Source organism: Eurosta solidaginis, chromosome 1 (assembly GCF_040869045.1).
Source record: "Eurosta solidaginis isolate ZX-2024a chromosome 1, ASM4086904v1, whole genome shotgun sequence".
Taxonomy (NCBI): Eukaryota; Metazoa; Arthropoda; class Insecta; order Diptera; family Tephritidae; genus Eurosta; species Eurosta solidaginis.
The window spans coordinates 92,171,240-92,189,447 of record NC_090319.1 but is presented as its reverse complement, the minus strand read 5'-3'; the positions used below and the strand labels follow the sequence as shown (position 1 = coordinate 92,189,447).

The 18,208-nt window shown below is 35.2% G+C and overlaps 1 protein-coding gene across 3 annotated transcripts in view; it reads right to left on the bottom strand.

Annotated features, from left to right (window-relative positions):
- Window positions 1–2,333: 2,333 nt before the first annotated feature.
- Kap-alpha3 (karyopherin alpha3) overlaps window positions 2,334–18,208 on the bottom strand; it is a 60,139-nt gene continuing 44,264 nt past the window's right edge. For all 3 annotated transcript variants that reach the window (XM_067759117.1, XM_067759119.1, XM_067759118.1), the window contains 4 exons: window positions 6,761–7,141; window positions 5,838–6,668; window positions 5,599–5,775; window positions 2,334–5,537 (listed from right to left, as the gene is read on the bottom strand). In XM_067759117.1, coding sequence (XP_067615218.1) covers window positions 5,433–5,537; window positions 5,599–5,775; window positions 5,838–6,668; window positions 6,761–7,141 — 1,494 coding nt within the window. In that variant the 3' untranslated portion in view covers window positions 2,334–5,432. The remainder of the gene's footprint in view (window positions 5,538–5,598; window positions 5,776–5,837; window positions 6,669–6,760; window positions 7,142–18,208) is intronic.

The window sequence follows — 18,208 nt, the reverse complement described above, 5'->3', positions numbered from 1 at the left end:
ACAGGAGGCGGGCCCAGCATCCTACAACTCCTAGTATTCCAAACTTTGTACAAAAATCGGGTGCAGTTTCACGCTACTCTTTTAAAGTCGACCGAGTTATCCATTGCGGCCACCGTGGTGTGATGGTAGCGTGCTCCGCCTATCACGCCGTATGCCATGGGTTCTCACCCCGGGCAAAGCAACATCAAAATTTTAGAAATAAGGTTTTTCAATTAGAAGAAAATTTTTCTAAGCGGGGTCGCCCCTCGGCAGTGTTTGGCAAGCGCTCCGGGTGTATTTCTGCCATGAAAAGCTCTCAGTGAAAACTCATCTGCCTTGCAGATGCCGTTCGGAGTCGGTATAAAACATGTAGGTCCCGTCCGGCCAATTTGTAGGGAAAATCGAGAGGAGCACGACGCAAATTGGAAGAGAAGCTCGGCCTTAGATCTCTTCGGAGGTTATCGCGCCTTACATTTATCTTTTATTTATAAGTTATCCATTGTGGACAAAGCAACGGTTCCAAAATGTTTAGCACCTCATTGAATCATGATTGGATAAGACCCACCTCATGGTCCTTGCCAACGCCTTTTTGATGTCCTCCCTCTGCGAAAAAACGAAGACATGCGCTCAACTTTACAATTGTTGGAACTCTAAATTTTTGCTTCAATGATGGCAAGGAGCTGTTAGGAATTCTAACAAATATTTGAATGCCGGCTTATTTAGCCTCTATTATTGCCGAAAACTAATCGAAAAAAAGTTAAATTTTTATTCAAAAGTGCTGAAAATAGAAGTTTTTAACTTACAGTGGATCACTTAGCTCCAAAGGGTTAGAACAGTCCCTTAATTTCCTCCGAATCGCTTTCACATTTATATTCTCCGCACGCTCAATCAATACCAACTTAGTGCAATACTATACATTTTTTATCTCTATTTTTGCTGTCTTTTAAGGATGTTTACAAAATTTACACAATTGCAAGTAAATTATTTGTTCACTGCTAATTCACAATAGAGCATCAGCTGTTTCGAAGTGAACTTTTGCTCGCCCGAATTTGCCGATAGGCGGAAAAAGTTCACCCGAACAAAAACTTAAGCCGAACACTTTTCCGTGTGAACTTCGCAATAAGGGCGATTATAGGGCTTATGTCCTTGTCAATCATGGCTTGATGTGTTGTTATCGAAAGCCCCAGATATATCAATAAAAGTGCAGGGGCTATATTTTTAGATTCTAGAGCCTTTTCGATTTTTACCGTGAGACTATGATTAACCGTCTCCGTGGATTTCCCTGACTGGTAGGCGAACTGATTCCTAAACAGAGGGAGTTTATTTAGATTGACCTCCCTGATATGCTGATCTAAGATTTTCTCCATATCTTTTAGGAGAAACGAGCTCAGGCTTATTGGTCGATACGACGAGGGCAGTTGCTCGAGTTTCCCTGGCTTTGGTAAGAATACTACCTTTACCTCTACCCACCTGCTCGGGTTATGGCCGAGCAGTAGTGATGCCTTATATAAAGTGAAAAGGACTGGGGCTATATGCTTTATCCCTTGCTGTAACAGACAAGGGTAGACCCCATCCGGTCCTGGTGACTTGAATGGGCTGAAATTAGACAGAGCCCACTAACTCGTTTCACAATGGTGAGCTTTGTTGCTAGGCTTTTTTCATTACCGCTGATGGTTGGCAAATCTGCCATTATGGGTGGTGATTGATAGCCTGCTGTGCAGTCCGGAAAGTGTGTTTCGAGTAATAGTTTGCTCGTCTCTTCCGGCCGCATGGTGTAGCTCCCATCTGTTTTTTTCAACGTGCCAATTACATTTCTGTGACCTCTTAGAAAGGGCTTTTTGTAGTCGAACCGCTGCTGGAAGATCATATTTTTATCTGCTGTGCAGTCAGGAAAGTGTGTTTCGAGTAATAGTTTGCACGACTCTTCCGGCCCCGTCGTGTAGCTCCCATTGTTTTTTTCAACGTGCCAATTACATTTCTGTGATCTCTAGAAAGGGATTTTTGTAGTCGAACCGCTGCTGGAAGATCATTAATATTTTCAGTGTTCTCTCCAGGTAGCCATTTTAGATTTCCTAAGTTCTTTGTTGTAAGATGTTAGAGCGACTTTGTATAAATCCCAGTCGCCCGAACCTCGGTGTTACTATAATGACAAAAACATTAGTAATATAATATTTAGTGCCTAAAATGGCTATGATTGCATGTATTTTTAATACGGTTGCATATGACACTCTTGCTTGCCGTCATCGTCCATCGTATCGAAATTCGTAATAGGAGCTTTATTCCAAGACACTTTCGCAATTCCACATAACTCTATAAACTTTGATCATGGCAAATTGGCGTACAACGATAGGAAATATGTGTTAAGTCCAAAAAGTGATTTTATTAAAAGCCTATAATTTCAGTTTTTTTACAATCTTTAAGGACATGATGCCTGACCAAAAAAATGTGAAAACACTTTTATGACAATGCATGTTGAGTTGATGTGCAACTGTTCAGTTAAACATTTTTTTTATTATACAATTGTTTTACTAAACGAAGTGACATCATTCGAACGAATAGAAAGGGCATCAATGCCGGAAACTATTACGATAATTAGAGTTTAAGAATATCCCGCTGGTAGCCGTTTCGAAGATAAAACACAGATGTAAAATTGTTTATCAGCGCAGGAAAGACGATAACTCTTGCGGAGAACTTCCCTCCCGAATACTCAAAGGGCGAACGCATATAGTCCCGTTTATTCGTTAACAACGTCACTACACTTTTTGAGAAACTTGTTTTTTTATGTGAAAACGCTTAAAACACATCGGAAGAGCCGAGACGAGATAATCAGTTTGTGAAAAAAATATTACCGTTATGGTTTTAAACTCCTTCATTTAAAAGGCATCTACATTTTCTGTATTCAGCACGTAACTTTGAGTTCAATTTCCCTACACTTTCTCAGTTAGATACGTGGTTAACAAATTAACAGGCTATGACTCCGAGGTCATACAACAGGACAGGTATGATAAAGAACCGAAATTGCCTACCCAGTTCAAAGTAGCACTTGTCTGCAGGTGGTTCTTCGGTGGGTTTCTGCGAACATTGCTTAGATGTTAACCATGGTTTCCAGCTAGACGTCCTTCAGTTTCCAGTTTATATATCCATAATCAGATGTGGTAAAAGCTCCGGTTCTTCCTTTGATGACTGCAAGAACTTCGCAATGTCCTCAAGATCAACTTGCGGATTAGATTTGGTATAAGCAAAGGCACGATAGGGAATCACCTAGGGCTGAATCGTAACATACGATCACGGGTCGAATGCGCTGTGAAAGATCGGTCCTATAGGTTAAATGGGATTATAACAAACGATGGCAAAAAAAATCTCGATTTATTTTCAATCAATTGCTATTTAAATGACTACGCTGGAACATATTTTAAAGTCATAGAAGTCGAATTGGCTGTAAAAATACCAAAATATAATCAATTCAGCAATTACGTTCAATTACTTGTTCACGTATATCATCATGCCGAGAACCATGTTTTTGCGTGACGAGTTATACGATCACGTATGTTACGATATGTATAGAGGAGAGGCCATTGCTATTGCTGACGAAGCTGATGGAATGCGCTCAATGCCATTTGGTAAAACTCCTTTTCGTCAATGATGTGACTTCTTGACGTATCGTGATATTGCGATAGCTGGCTTCGATTGTGGGACAGTTTTACTTATGTATTGGCAATTTGGAAACGTACGCTTATCCACCCATAAATTGCATAAAAGTTCATGTAGCTTACTAACTCAACTTGAATCTGACAGAGTGCCTTATAAAAATTCCCTGCAATGAAATCGGTGTAACTTAGTTAAAGATTGCCAGCCCGAACACATTGAATGAAATGCAATCTATTATTTAAGGAGAATTACCAGTGCACAATAGAGTGTGCCGTTCAAGTTCCACTGCTACCGTGGATGTGTACCGTATTGAACACCTTCTTTAATTCTCATCACATAGTGGTTAGCAGAGGACCAAGGCCGCATGTAAAGTATTAGCTTGTGACCACAAACATAAGGGTATAAACGCTATCAAAACTGCTGATATTTCACAGTATTTTAGTTATATTCGAATATGTAAAGGTATACAAATACGACCCGCATAAATAGTAATATTTTTTTTGGAAACTACCTTGTTAATTTAAATAGTCACAATTTTTATTTGATGTTTAAAATTCAAATTTAGTATTCATAAAACTAGCGCTGTTTAAAAAACGGATGCAGCTACATTATTGTGAGTATTAGTTTTTAAAGTTTTTAGTTCTTTTAACGTAAGAATTTCCGCAATAAAAAAAACTTTGTTTTTTTTTACTGTTAATAATAAGACCAACAAGTTTAATTTAAAATTGCCGCAAGACACTTTTAAGTTCTACAAAAAACAGATTAGAACCTTTTCAATGAATATTATCAAATCAGTTGCCTTTCGAGTGAGCTATTTTCTTATTAACAGTGCACATCAACTCCATAGTATTTCAGACAAGCTACATAAAAATATTTTATGGATCATTTTGTATTTAAGATTTTCTTTATAATTTGCGATTATATTGATTGAAGTTGATGATTTATGTGTTTCGCGCAAAAGTTTTCTCTGATGATGTTATTGTTTTTGTTGTTGACGTGAAAGTAAAATTTTTGTTATTACGTTCCATACTTCTGTTTCCTCTACAATCCTCAAAATTGAAAAAAACTTCATTTATATATATGCATATATATACATATATATATATATGTATGTATATAATTTTGTTTCATATAATATTAATTATAATTATAATCAACTTGGACTGGCGAACTTGTTAACGATTCGATTGCTGCTATTGTTGTTGTTTTTGTTGTAGATGCTATTTCATTTCATATGTGTATTCGTTATTTTTTGGTATTCACTGTTCATTGCTTACTATCATTAAATGTTGTCTGCTTGCTGTTTGGTGCATTCCTCTGGAAATTGCAATTAAAATGGAGATGCGTGTTGTTGTTATTGTTTGTGTGATGTTAGCCAACAACATATACAATACAGTTCTCTTGATGTTTTACTCGCTGTCGCCTCTGGCATTTTTATTTTCTTCATTTATTTTTCGCTCGGTTTACTGTTGATTTACTTTTCTACTATTCCTGTTTTGTTGTCTGTATACTGTATATATAATTTTATATTTATTCCATTAGTATTTTTTCTTGTTTTTGTTTCGCAAAATTAAATTTGCTGTCAGTCAGTCAGTTCAACACTTGGCCGTCGCTGCCCGTATTGTCGTTTTCAAGAATTGATACGTCCATCGGTTGGCGCATGATGGCTCAACATTAAATTGTGTTGTATTTGTAGTTGTTTTTGTAATTGGTGCTTGTTTTTGTTGTTTTGATGCTAGTCGCGGTCGTATTGTTGGTGGTAGTAGCTATACGAGTAAAGTTGTATTTTTTCCACAGCAGCCGTGCTAATTCAAAAAGTTGAAAGAATTCATTGGTAATTTACTATCACCATTCGGATCAAATTGGAATTGTGTGCCATCGCTGGTGGGTGCTAAGCTTGCTTGTTCAGGCTGCAAAAAAGCGAGGTTAATTATATGAATTGCAAATATGTTTAGAAGACGTGGTTCTTACCTCATCTGAAAAGTATTGCTCAATTATTTCATATGCCAGTTTATAAATCTCCACATTCTCATGATTTTGTAACTTTTCAATCTTTTCTAGACCATCACATTCCTCAATCAAATTAGCAACCTCCTGTACGTGATTTTCGGCCATTTTGAGCATATTATTTAATCCATCAAGTACAACCTATTGATACAAAAAAAAATCTCATTAAGAATATACATACATTTAATTTTAAATATACTTGCATTTATAACTTGCGTGTCCTGGCAGGAGAGTAAATCACAGAATGGCGGTATGACACCCTCTTTGATTAATGTGAACACCTGATCGCGATTACCGCTTATAGTCAGATTGCTTATGGCCCAGGCAGCTTCTTTTTGTGTCTGGAATTCACCTTTACTCAAATTTTCAATAATTTTCGGCAGCAAACCAACATTAATGACCGCCTGGACTTGCGACTGATTACCGGCTGTAATATTGGACAAAAACCATACGGCTTCCTTACGGATTTTTTCTTTTTGATGGGACAACAATGCTGGGAAGTACGACAACGCGTCGTAATTAAGCACCACTTGTGTCTGCTCATCCGAGCCGGTCACAATATTACCAACAGCACGCAAAGCAGCAGTTTGCACCTTAACTTCTGCATGTCCAAGCAAGGGTATCAGCTTGGGTACGACACCACTTTCAATCACCATTTGAATTTGATCATTACCACCATCGGTTAAATAACTAATGGCCCAAACTGTATCAACCAATATATTGGTGTCCGTATGATGAATAAGCACATTGAGTGCGGGCAGGATGTCGTGTATGGTTGCAGCGGGTGGGGGTGGATCCTTATTGCGGCACAAATTTACAATTACCCATGTGACATTGCGCAAAAACGAGATTGGTATGTCTGGTTTAATGAACGAAAGTAATGGCTGAACTACGCCATGTTTAATAACAAAATCACGCAATTCGGGTCCATCACCGATAATGTTACCCAAAGCCCAGACAGCTTGTTCGCAAACATTGGGTGCGGGCGAAGAGAGCAATTGAAGGAAGAGCGGCACTGCTCCAGCAGCTACCACCTGGAAACAAAGGAAATAAAATTTTAAACAATTCCATGCATATTTTACAACTTTTTTTTATAACAATAAAAAACAACAGGTTATGTACGTACCTGGTTGGTTTGGTCTGAAGTACCAGATGCAATATTAGTCAATGCCCAAGCAGCTTCGAACTGTAGCATTGTGTGATCATGTTGCTTAAGACAATCAACCAAAATGGGCAGAATGTCGCTTTTGATAAGGTCGTTGATTGGCGGATTCTTATCCGAGGATAGTAATTTACGGGCAGCCTGCACTGCCGCCAATTGCTGCTCCGGTTTCGTTGCATCAGCAGCCGCTTCGGCCAATTTCTTTAGGTTAATTGTGTTCGGCAGCTGATCATCCTCGTCTGTATTTGAATCCATATTGGGAACATTGCGACGTTTTAAAATTGTTTCTTCGCGTTTGTTTTTACGCAATTCTACTGTAACTTCATTTCGGCGTCGTCGCATTTCCTACGAATTAATTGCATTAGAAAACATAAATCATATTAAAACATATTTAAAAACAAAAAATTTAAAACAACAATTTTGTATTTATACATTATGGTATACTATTAAAAAGGATAGTATTTAAGACTGGACTGATCTCCAGAGTAAATAAAAAAGTTGCAAAAGGGCGCCCCTAAATTTGAAGGTTATGTTGAGAGGGTTTCGGAAAATGTGGTTTAAATTTTTTTGGCTGCTTGCAAAGCCCCTGAAATTATCTTTTGCTGTAACTTGGCTATTTGACATCCGATTGTTAAATTGAGGAGCTACGTGCAAAAAGGGTCGATGTTCCCTCAACACTGCCATCCTAAAAAAAGAATGTGGGTAACTACATTCTTACTGAAACTGAATTTCAATATGTTAGCTTGTTTTGTAAGGACAAACTAACCTTCACATCCCACAGTGTTTCGTGTAGACCAAGCTAACTGGACAAAAACAAAGTTCTTATTCCAAGAAAAGTGTAATGAGAAATGAAAGAAAACAAACAAAATAACTGGATTTTTGCTTTTTTTTTGATATTTTTGCTCATATATATTGAGTAATTGAAGTAAGAAGGCAGGAGTGGCCGTAAAATTCATTGATTAATTTGCAAAATTCTTGTTGAATTTTAAGCTTCATATTTCTTTTAAGTGAACACTTTTATATAATTTTTTTGATGGATTCTAAGCTCGAAGGTAAGTAAAATTTTTTAATAGTAATTCTTTCGCAATTAGAGTATTTTCAATATATTTAACATTCCGCTATTAAGAAAAGGTATTTTTTCTCTATATTTTTAACTTTAGGGACAAAAAAGTTACATACATCCGCTGACATCCGGGCTAAATTTTACATATGTTATAGTCGCAAGTATTCTCTAATAGTCGAAAGAAAAAACCATTGCGAATTCTTTGCACATCTATTTTTAATTTTTTTTTTGTAGATTTAGTTATCTCTACATATAAAATAGGATGTATGTACGTACTAGCTCCGACGAGATATTTGAACCTTTAAAGCTGATCTACAAACCGCAAACCCAATTCCCAGGTACAGGGAACAAACACGTAGCCATAAAACACACAAAAATAAACGCGCAAGGTCAACAAGAGCACACCAAAAGCAAAAAGGCGAAGGTCACTGACTTCAACCTACCGCACCAGTCACCAAGGCATAAAAACAGGTACATACAAAGCAATCCTAATGCAGGTATAACCACACAGGAACGCTACACAAAACAACCCCATTTGGTGGCATCTACGCCAATACCTTAATGCCATATAAATACTGCTCAACTGATAACAAATCAGAACGATCAACTACACTTAAGATGGCAGCACAACAATCATCAACTATTCACCCTGTCGGAAAATCAACAACACAAAGCAGTTTAGTTATAACCGTACCAAGAACGGAGTTTTTTGACATTTAGGTTCAACATTCGAAGGAAAGCAGATATAAAGAGTTTTGCCGAGTATTTGATAAAAAGTTTAAGCTTACAAATATCGGCATATTCGTCGAAGCTGGATCAAAAGTGGATCACTTCTGGAAGCCATAAGGGACAATTTTTGAATAAAAACTCGGAGTGGCTTTCGGGTCCAGACTTCACATTTACAATAACGGTGGATTCAAAGTTGCCATCAGATCAACCAACCAATTCTTCAGGTAACCCCGGCCCGGGAAGACGAAAGAATGACTTTGTTAGCTGCAGTGAAAAGACCAAACTGCGTCGAGTGGATGACCTCTTGCAATCTAGAAGTCCTGGTGAGTTACTTTATGCGGCAGAAGTATCAACGCGTATGTCCGGCAACAAAAATGTTGCTAACATTATAAATAAATCACAAGAAACCACTCAGGTATCCGGCAAAAAGATGACATGTGAGCCAGATGCAAGATGCTTGAGCAATGTAGAAGCTTTAGCATACTACGTAGATAGCAATTCGACGACTCATGGGTACAAAACGACTCGGCAGTGGAGCATCAAGGCAGGCCATAAGGTTTATCCATCATTTTATAGTCTAAAAAAAGCTAAGGCAGAATGCTATCCAAATGAAATTGATGTGGGCGAAACACGTGCGGAAATTAAAGTCCAGTCCGTATTAAATAAAACTGTTGAGCGTTTAGTTTTAGCAAATCAAGAAGTTTTTGTTAGTTTATTACCTACAAACTTGACGTATACTTTAATCAGCAAGTGGGGTTGCGATGGAAGCTCTGGCCATATCACATATAAGCAAAAGTTTACATGCAGTTCTGACACTGATGAGTTTTTGTTTATATTTTCTTTCGTTCCTCTTCAATTACAGGATGAAAAAGGTAACATTGTTTGGCAGAATCCTCGACCTTCTTCTACCATGTATTGTCGTCCAATTAAATTTATTTTTTCTAAAGAAACAAAAGATTTTATTGTTTTTGAAACAAACAAAGTTTTAGAGGAGATAAATGCGTTGTTGCCAACAAAATACATGCTCGAAGAATACGAAGTTTCCGTAAATCACAATATGCTTCTAACAATGGTTGACGGAAAAGTTTGCAATACTTTGACTGAAACTTCTTCCGCACAAAAGTGTTATATTTGTGGTGCCACTCCAAAAGATATGAATAACGAATTACGGGATTTTACGCCTAACCGAGATAATCTTGGTTTTGGTTTATCTACTCTCCATGCATGGATAAGATGTTTTGAATGCTTGCTTCACATAAGTTATCGCCTCGAAGTAAAAAAATGGCAGCTTAGGAATGATGCAGATAAAGAGAGGGTAAAGCTACGTTCCAACGAAATGCAGAATACATTTAAAAGTGTACTTGGATTGATAGTAGATAAACCAAAACCAGGTTTCGGCAATACCAATGACGGCAACACTGCTCGTAGGTTTTTCGAAAATTCTGAGGCTAGTGCTGAGATTACGGGATTGGATGTAAATCTCATCAAAAGATTCGACACTCTCCTTCGCGCATTAGCATCTGGGTACAATATAAATATCCAAAGATTTGAAAAATTTGCGGTCGAGACTAAAAAACTATACATAGATCTCTATCCATGGTTTAATATGCCTGTTACAGTTCATAAAATCTTAGTGCAAAGTACTGATATTATAAAATCAGCAATTTTACCTATTGGTCAACTTTCTGAAGAAGTACAGGTAGCCCGTAATAAGATTTGAGACGATTCAGGGATGATAACACACAAAAGCAGTCGCGTGAAGCCACGAATAGTGATTTTAGTTAACAGTTTTAGGGAGATACCTAAGAAAAAATTTAAGTCTGACTTCAGAAGTCTTAAATTTACTGTCCACCGATAATGTTGAGGAGTCAATAAATACCCCAGTTGTTTCAAGCTTTAACAGTAGTGTTGCTGATGCTCATGACTATTCCACAAATGACTCATCGAATGAAAGTGATGATAGCGAATAATAACATAATTATAAAAGATAACCTACCCTATAACTTTTTGTTGGATCAGGTGTTATTTAAATTAAATCTATTGTCTTCTACTTTGTATGATACTTTACTTTTAAGTTTTTGTAATAAGTAATTTTCACATAATTTAATTATTTACATTGTTATTATTATTATTGTAATTCACTTTTACATTCCTGACTGGTACTGTAAAATAATTTTGTAAAAATTGTAGTACCAGGATAAATACTCCAATAAATGCAAAATATATATGTACATATGTACAGTCACTCACATAAATAAGTAGACACACCTTTTTGGACAATTCTTAAAATTTTCGCTTTCGCAAATTTATTTTAACTAATTTCCCATAAGAAAATTTTTCAAGATCTATAACAAAAACTAAATTATATTTAAAAAATGTTTGAAAAATTCGACGAATTTTCATATTTTAACTAATTTCCCATAATAAAACAGATCTATAACAAAAACTAAATTATATTTAAAAAATATTTGAAAAATTCGACGAATTTTCATAAAAAATTTTAATTTTTTTTCCGAATTTTTAGAATTTTTTAGAATCCATTCAATTTAAGTACAATAAAGTAAATTTTTTTGGATATATGTCACTTATTCACATGAGTTACTGTATATGAAATAAGCAAATGTATGCATATGAAGTAAAATTTGGAAAAAAATAAAAAAAGAACAATGACTAAAAAAAATTATGTAATAAATGACTGCATATGAAACGCAAAATGTCATAAAATAATTTTGTCCAGCTAGCTTGTTCTACACGAAACACTGTGCATCCGTTTAAAATTATATACTCTATGTGCATGCAGCTTTAGTTGCGTTTGACAGGCGCGGGCAGTTGGCAACGCGAATGTCAAATGCAGCTGCGGCTCACGTCACTGACAGAAAAATGAGACACAATTAATTTTTGCACTTTCGGCTTGAGAAGTGTTTTTTCAATCGTTTAATTTTTCAATTAAAAAATATTTATATAAAAAGTTAACAAGTTTGTGTTTTTATTTTAAATGGTCGTGGGGCGTAGACAACCACCACGTCAGTCGCTATTTGCAAGCACTACGAACGCTACGATTTGGAGGCGGCGCCCTCCAAATAACACCCAGGAGGCATTCGCAACAATTGCGACTTCGGCACCGTTTAAAACAGTGGCAGGGAACCTAACTTCCAAGCAGGCATGCTTAACCAACGAACCGATATCATTTCGTTACGATAATTAACGTTAATAAACGAAACAAAGTCATGATTATCGTAACGAAATGATATCGTTTCGTTGGTTAAGCATGCCTGCTTCCAAGTTCACATGGCGACCGTGATCGTCTTTGGTGGTACAGGTGAGTTGAGTGCGTGTGGTGTGAAAAATTATTAAAGACAATTTTCAAAATAAAATAATCCAAACTTAATACAACAATTTTCTAAAAACTAAAAATGCGGAAATAATAAAAATATACAATTTTACAATTTTAAAATTCGGAAATAACAAAAAGTCTACAAAATACAATTTTCTAATACAACAAATTATCTAAAACTACGGAGTTAATAAAAATAACTACATAAATTCTACTTTCTACAAAATTTTCAATTATTTAACTAACATATATAATAACGGCATGCAAAAACCCACGCCACTCAAATAACGGCATCATAAACTGTACCACCGCCAGCGGCAGCGAACGCCAGCAGCGGCGAACATCAACAGCAAATCCCAGCACCAGCAAACACCGTCGGCAGCGAAGGTATTTACGGTTGGAGCAGCAGCAGTCATAAGTATAATATATATATGTATTTAACAATTTTTGCCTACGGGTTTTTTATATAACATATATGTATGTATGTATAGAAAACAGTAAATTCCTTTTATGCGGTGCGTTATAATATATATACATTTTGGATTTTTTAAAGTGGTGCGTTCTACATTTAACTACTTCGGTTTCAAGTATAATATTAATTTTCACCTTATAAGACTGTTGAACTTGATAAACAGTTTGTAACGTGTAAATTTTGGATTTTGATATTACGGTGGTTTTCGGAAAAACCAATTAATTTGTTTGATACATGCGGTGGTTCCGTTAAAAACCAATTAACTTTTTTGACACATGCGGTTGTTCCGTTAAAAACCAATTAATTTTTTTTGATACATGCGGTGGTTCCGTTAAAAACCAAGTAATTTTTTTTTTTGATATATGCGGTGGTTCCGTTAAAAACCAATTAACTTTTTAATACATGCGGTGGTTCCGTGAAAAAACAACTAAAATTGTTTTGATATAAGCGGTGGTTCCGTGAAAAACCAAATTGAGATTTTTTTTGAATAAAGCGGTGCGTCCGTGATTACATTTTGAGACTTTTACCAATTAATACTTACATACTTTTGAGCCATTTTAAAATCAATTAATTTTATATATTTTTCATACAAGTTTACTGTAGTTTCAATTAATTCTTCTAATAAATTGTTAAATATTTCTTTAGCGACTATTCACCTGTAAATCAGTTCCCTTTTTACAAATTTTGTTTCCTTTTCCAAAAACACTTCAGCTTCAAATATAAATTCAACATTCAAACAAGTGCTTCATTAATTTCATATGTACAACCTTAGAAGTGGTAAGCAAGTGCAAAAAACTTCAGATTCAGAATCCGATAAATCAGCCTCAAGCTACGAAAGTTTAACTTCATCTTCGACCGATAAAGTCACCAAAGAGGAAAATAAATTATCGTTGTCAGCAGATTTTCCAGGTTTCGAAGATTCTTCCAGTAAAAATTTAACTTCTAATTTAGTTTCAAATCTTAACGATTCAAATAGTGAAATATTAACTTTAACTTCTACTTTAAAATCAAATCTTAACGATCCAATTAGTACAAACGTGGCCTCATCTTCTGCTAATTCAGCTCCAGATCTTAACGATCAAATCATGGCAACACCTGAGGAAAAGAGAATTTTCATCAACACATGTGTTAATTCTATTAGAGAAAACTACAGTGGTGATCCTCTAGCACTTGATTCTTTTATAGACAAAATTGCATTCCTTGAACAATTCGCTATTGCAGATTTAACTGATACTTTTATAGCGTTCTTAAAATCAAAATTAGAGGGTAAAGCCCGTGAAGCAATACCAACACAAGTAACTTCAGTCAATGAAATTAAAACAGCTCTACGTAATAGGATCAAACCAGACAACTCGAAAGTTGTAGCAGGGAGAATTGCAGCGTTGCATGTTAACTGTAAAAATTATACAGATTTTGCCAAAAAAGTTGAAGATTTAGCTGACACACTTGAGCGGTCTCTTATTATTGAAGGGATCACTTAAGCAAAAGCTTATGAAATGGCAGTCGAACAAACTGTTAACGTGTGTCGCCTAAATGCAAAATAAAAATTTAGTAAAAACCATTTTAGCCTCAACTGCATTTACAGATCCGAAAGACGTGGTAGCAAAATTAATTGTAGAACAAAACAACGAAGTAACTGAACGTCAGGTTTTAGCTTTTCGATCACATGGTAACAGTACATTTAGAAATTCACGTGGTAGTTATCAAGGCTTTTACCCAAATTGCGGCTATACTGGTTATAGAAATAATAATAGTTCATTTTCATACAATAGTAATTATAACGGTAACAATAATCAAAGATATAGGAATTATAACGGAAATAGATACCAGAATAATAACAATAATATTACGCGTTCAAATACAAATCCTAATTCAAACAATAGTAACAATAGAAGCAACAATTCAAGATCTTCAAACGGTAGAGGTCGAAACGCAAACGTTCGCGCTTTAAACGCCAGCGCCCCTCAGGGCGAACACTGAGGGAGGACGAACTTAGCCAGTAAGCGAACTTCCCTCACCAATAGGCATCTATTGTTTAAATTTAAATTACTCTGATTTCATTGAATTACAACTTAACGAGTCACAAAAATTTTGTTCTTTCCTAGTAGACACTCAAGCGGACATTTCTTTAATAAAGATATAATGTTTAGACAGAAATATTCCCTTAAATACAAACGACATTATTAACATTACCGGTGTCACTTCTAATTCAGTTTCTACTTTAGTCAAAATTACAGAAAATTTAAATTGTTTTTTTTTTTTGTTTTTATCGGCCTATTATCATTAGAAAAAAATAAATTATTGTTCTGGCCTTGAGCTCGAATTTAACCTTGTATCATTTATCAATAGGCCGATAAAAACAAAAAAAAAAAACAATTGTTAAGAAACCATGAGCACTTGGGAATGTCAAACAAAGTAATTGACAATAAACAAAAATCCAGCATTATCAGTTATTTGCACCAGATGGCGCAACACTGAACAAATATAGTTGGTAAAAAGGAATAGAAGTAGCAAATTTGCCAGTCAAACAAACCACCGCTGTATAGCTAAATGGTTAGCGCAGCATGCCTAAAGCGTACTGATGATGAAGGCTTAGCACCCTTCGAAATGGATCTATTTGCGCAGCTATGGCAGGTTGTCTGAAAAATTTTCTACTTACTATTTCAAAAACAAAATACACCTTTTCAAATTTTGAAAAATTAAAAAAATAACAATAATTATCATTAGAAAAAAAAAAATATTGTTCTGGCCTTGAGCTCGAATCGAACCTTGAATCATCATTTATCAATAGGCCGATAAAAACAAAAAACAAAAATCCAGCATTATCAGTGATTTGCACCAGATGGCGCAACACTGAATAAATATAGTTGGTAAAAAGGAATAGAAGTAGCAAATTTGCCAGTCAAACAAACCACCGCTGTATAGCTAAATGGTTAGCGCAGCATGCCTAAAGCATACTGATGATGAAGGCTTAGCCCCCTTCGAAATGGATCTATTTGCGCAGCTATGGCAGGTTGTCTGAAAACTTTTCTACTTTTAATTTAAATTGTTTTTTTTGTTTTTATCGGCCTATTATCATTAGAAAAAAATAAATTATTGTTCTGGCCTTGAGCTCGAATTTAACCTTGTATCATTTATCAATAGGCCGATAAAAACAAAAAAAAAAAAAACAATTGTTAAGAAACCATGAGCACTTGGGAATGTCAAACAAAGTAATTGACAATAAACAAAAATCCAGCATTATAAGTAATTTGCACCAGATGGCGCAACACTGAATAAATATAGTTGGCAAAAAGGAATAGAAGTAGCAAATTTGCCAGTCAAACAAACCACCGCTGTATAGCTAAATGGTTAGCGCAGCATGCCTAAAGCGTACTGATGATGAAGGCTTAGCACCCTTCGAAATGGATCTATCTGCGCAGCTATGGCAGGTTGTCTGAAAAATTTTCTACTTACTATTCCAAAAACAAAATACAATTTTTCAAATTTTGAAAAATTAAAAAAATAACAATAATTATCATTAGGAAAAAAAATTATTGTTCTGGCCTTGAGCTCGAATCGAACCTTGAATCATTTATCAATAGGCCGATAAAAACAAAAAAAACAATTGTTAAGAAACCATGAGCACTTGGGAATGTCAAACAAAGTAATTGACAATAAACAAAAAATAACTACATAAATTCTACTTTCTACCAAATTTTCAATTATTTAACTAACATATATAATAACGGCATGCGAAAACCCACGCCACTCAAATAACGGCATCATAAACTGTACCACCGCCAGCGGCAGCAAACGCCAACAGCGGCGAACATCAACAGCAAATCCCAGCACCAGCAAACACCGTCGGCAGCGAAGGTATTTACGGTTGGAGCAGCAGCAGTCATAAGTATAATATACATATATATGTATTTAACAATTTTTGCCTACGGGTTTTTTTATATAACATATATGTATGTATGTATAGAAAACAGTAAATTCTTTTTATGCGGTGCGTTATAATATATATACATTTTGGATTTTTTAAAGTGGTGCGTTCTACATTTAACTATTTCGGTTTCAAGTATAATATTAATTGTCACCTTATAAGACTGTTGAACTTGATAAACAGTTGGTAACGTGTAAATTTTGGATTTTGATATTACGGTGGTTTTCGGAAAAACCAATTAATTTTTTTGATACATGCGGTGGTTCCGTTAAAAACCAATTAACTTTTTTGACTCATGCGGTGGTTCCGTTAAAAACCAATTAATTTTTTTTGATACATGCGGTGGTTTCGTTAAAAACCAAGTAATTTTTTTTTGATATATGCGGTGGTTCCGTTAAAAACCAATTAACTTTTTTGACTCATGCGGTGGTTCCGTTAAAAACCAATTAATTTTTTTTGATACATGCGGTGGTTCCGTTAAAAACCAAGTAATTTTTTTTTGATATATGCGGTGGTTCCGTTAAAAACCAATTAACTTTTTAATACATGCGGTGGTTCCGTGAAAAACCAACTAAAATTGTTTTGATATAAGCGGTGGTTCCGTGAAAAACCAAATTGAGATTTTTTGAATAAAGCGGTGCGTCCGTGATTACATTTTGAGACTTTTACCAATTAATACTTACTTTTGAGCCATTTTAAAATCAATTAATTTTATAGATTTTTCATACAAGTTTACTGTAGTTTCAATTAATTCTTCTAATAAATTGTTAAATATTTCTTTAGCGACTATTCACCTGTAAATCAGTTCCCTTTTTACAAACTTTGTTTCTTTTTCCAAAAACACTTCAGCTTCAAATATAAACTCAACATTCAAACAAGTGCTTCATTAATTTCATATGTACAACCTTAGAAGTGGTAAGCAAGTGCAAAAAACTTCAGATTCAGAATCCGATTCCGATAAATCAGCCTCAAGCTACGAAAGTTTAACTTCATCTTCGACCGATAAAGTCACCAAACAGGAAAATAAATTATCATTGTCAGCAGATTTTCCAGGCTTCGAAGATTCTTCCAGTAAAAATTTAACTTCTAATTTAGTTTCAAATCTTAACGATTCAAATAGTGAAATATTAACTTTAACTTCTTCTACTTTAAAATCAGATCTTAACGATCCAATTAGTACAAACGTGGCCTCATCTTCTGCTAATTCAGCTCCAGATCTTAACGATCAAATCATGGCAACACCTGAGGAAAAGAGAATTTTCATCAACACATGTGCTAATTCTATTAGAGAAAACTACAGTGGTGATCCTCTAGCACTTGATTCTTTTATAGACAAAATTGCATTACTTGAACAATTCGCTACTGCAGATTTAACTGATACTTTTATAGCGTTCTTAAAATAAAAATTAGAGGGTAAAGCCCGTGAAGCAATACCAACACAAGTAACTTCAGTCAATGAAATTAAAACAGCTCTACGTAATAGTATCAAACCAGACAACTCGAAAGTTGTAGCAGGGAGAATTGCAGCGTTGCATGTTAACTGTAAAAATTATACAGATTTTGCCAAAAAAGTTGAAGATTTAGCTGACACACTTGAGCGGTCTCTTATTATTGAACGGCTCACTCAAGCAAAAGCTTATGAAATGGCAGTCGAACAAACTGTTAACGTGTGTCGCCTAAATGCAAAATAAAAATTTAGTAAAAACCATTTTAGCCTCAACGGCATTTACAGATCCGAAAGACGTGGTAGCAAAATTAATTGTAGAACAAAACAACGAAGTAACTGAACGTCAGGTTTTAGCTTTTCGATCACATGGTAACAGTACATTTAGAAATTCACGTGGTAGTTATCAAGGCTTTTACCCAAATCGCGGCTATACTGGTTA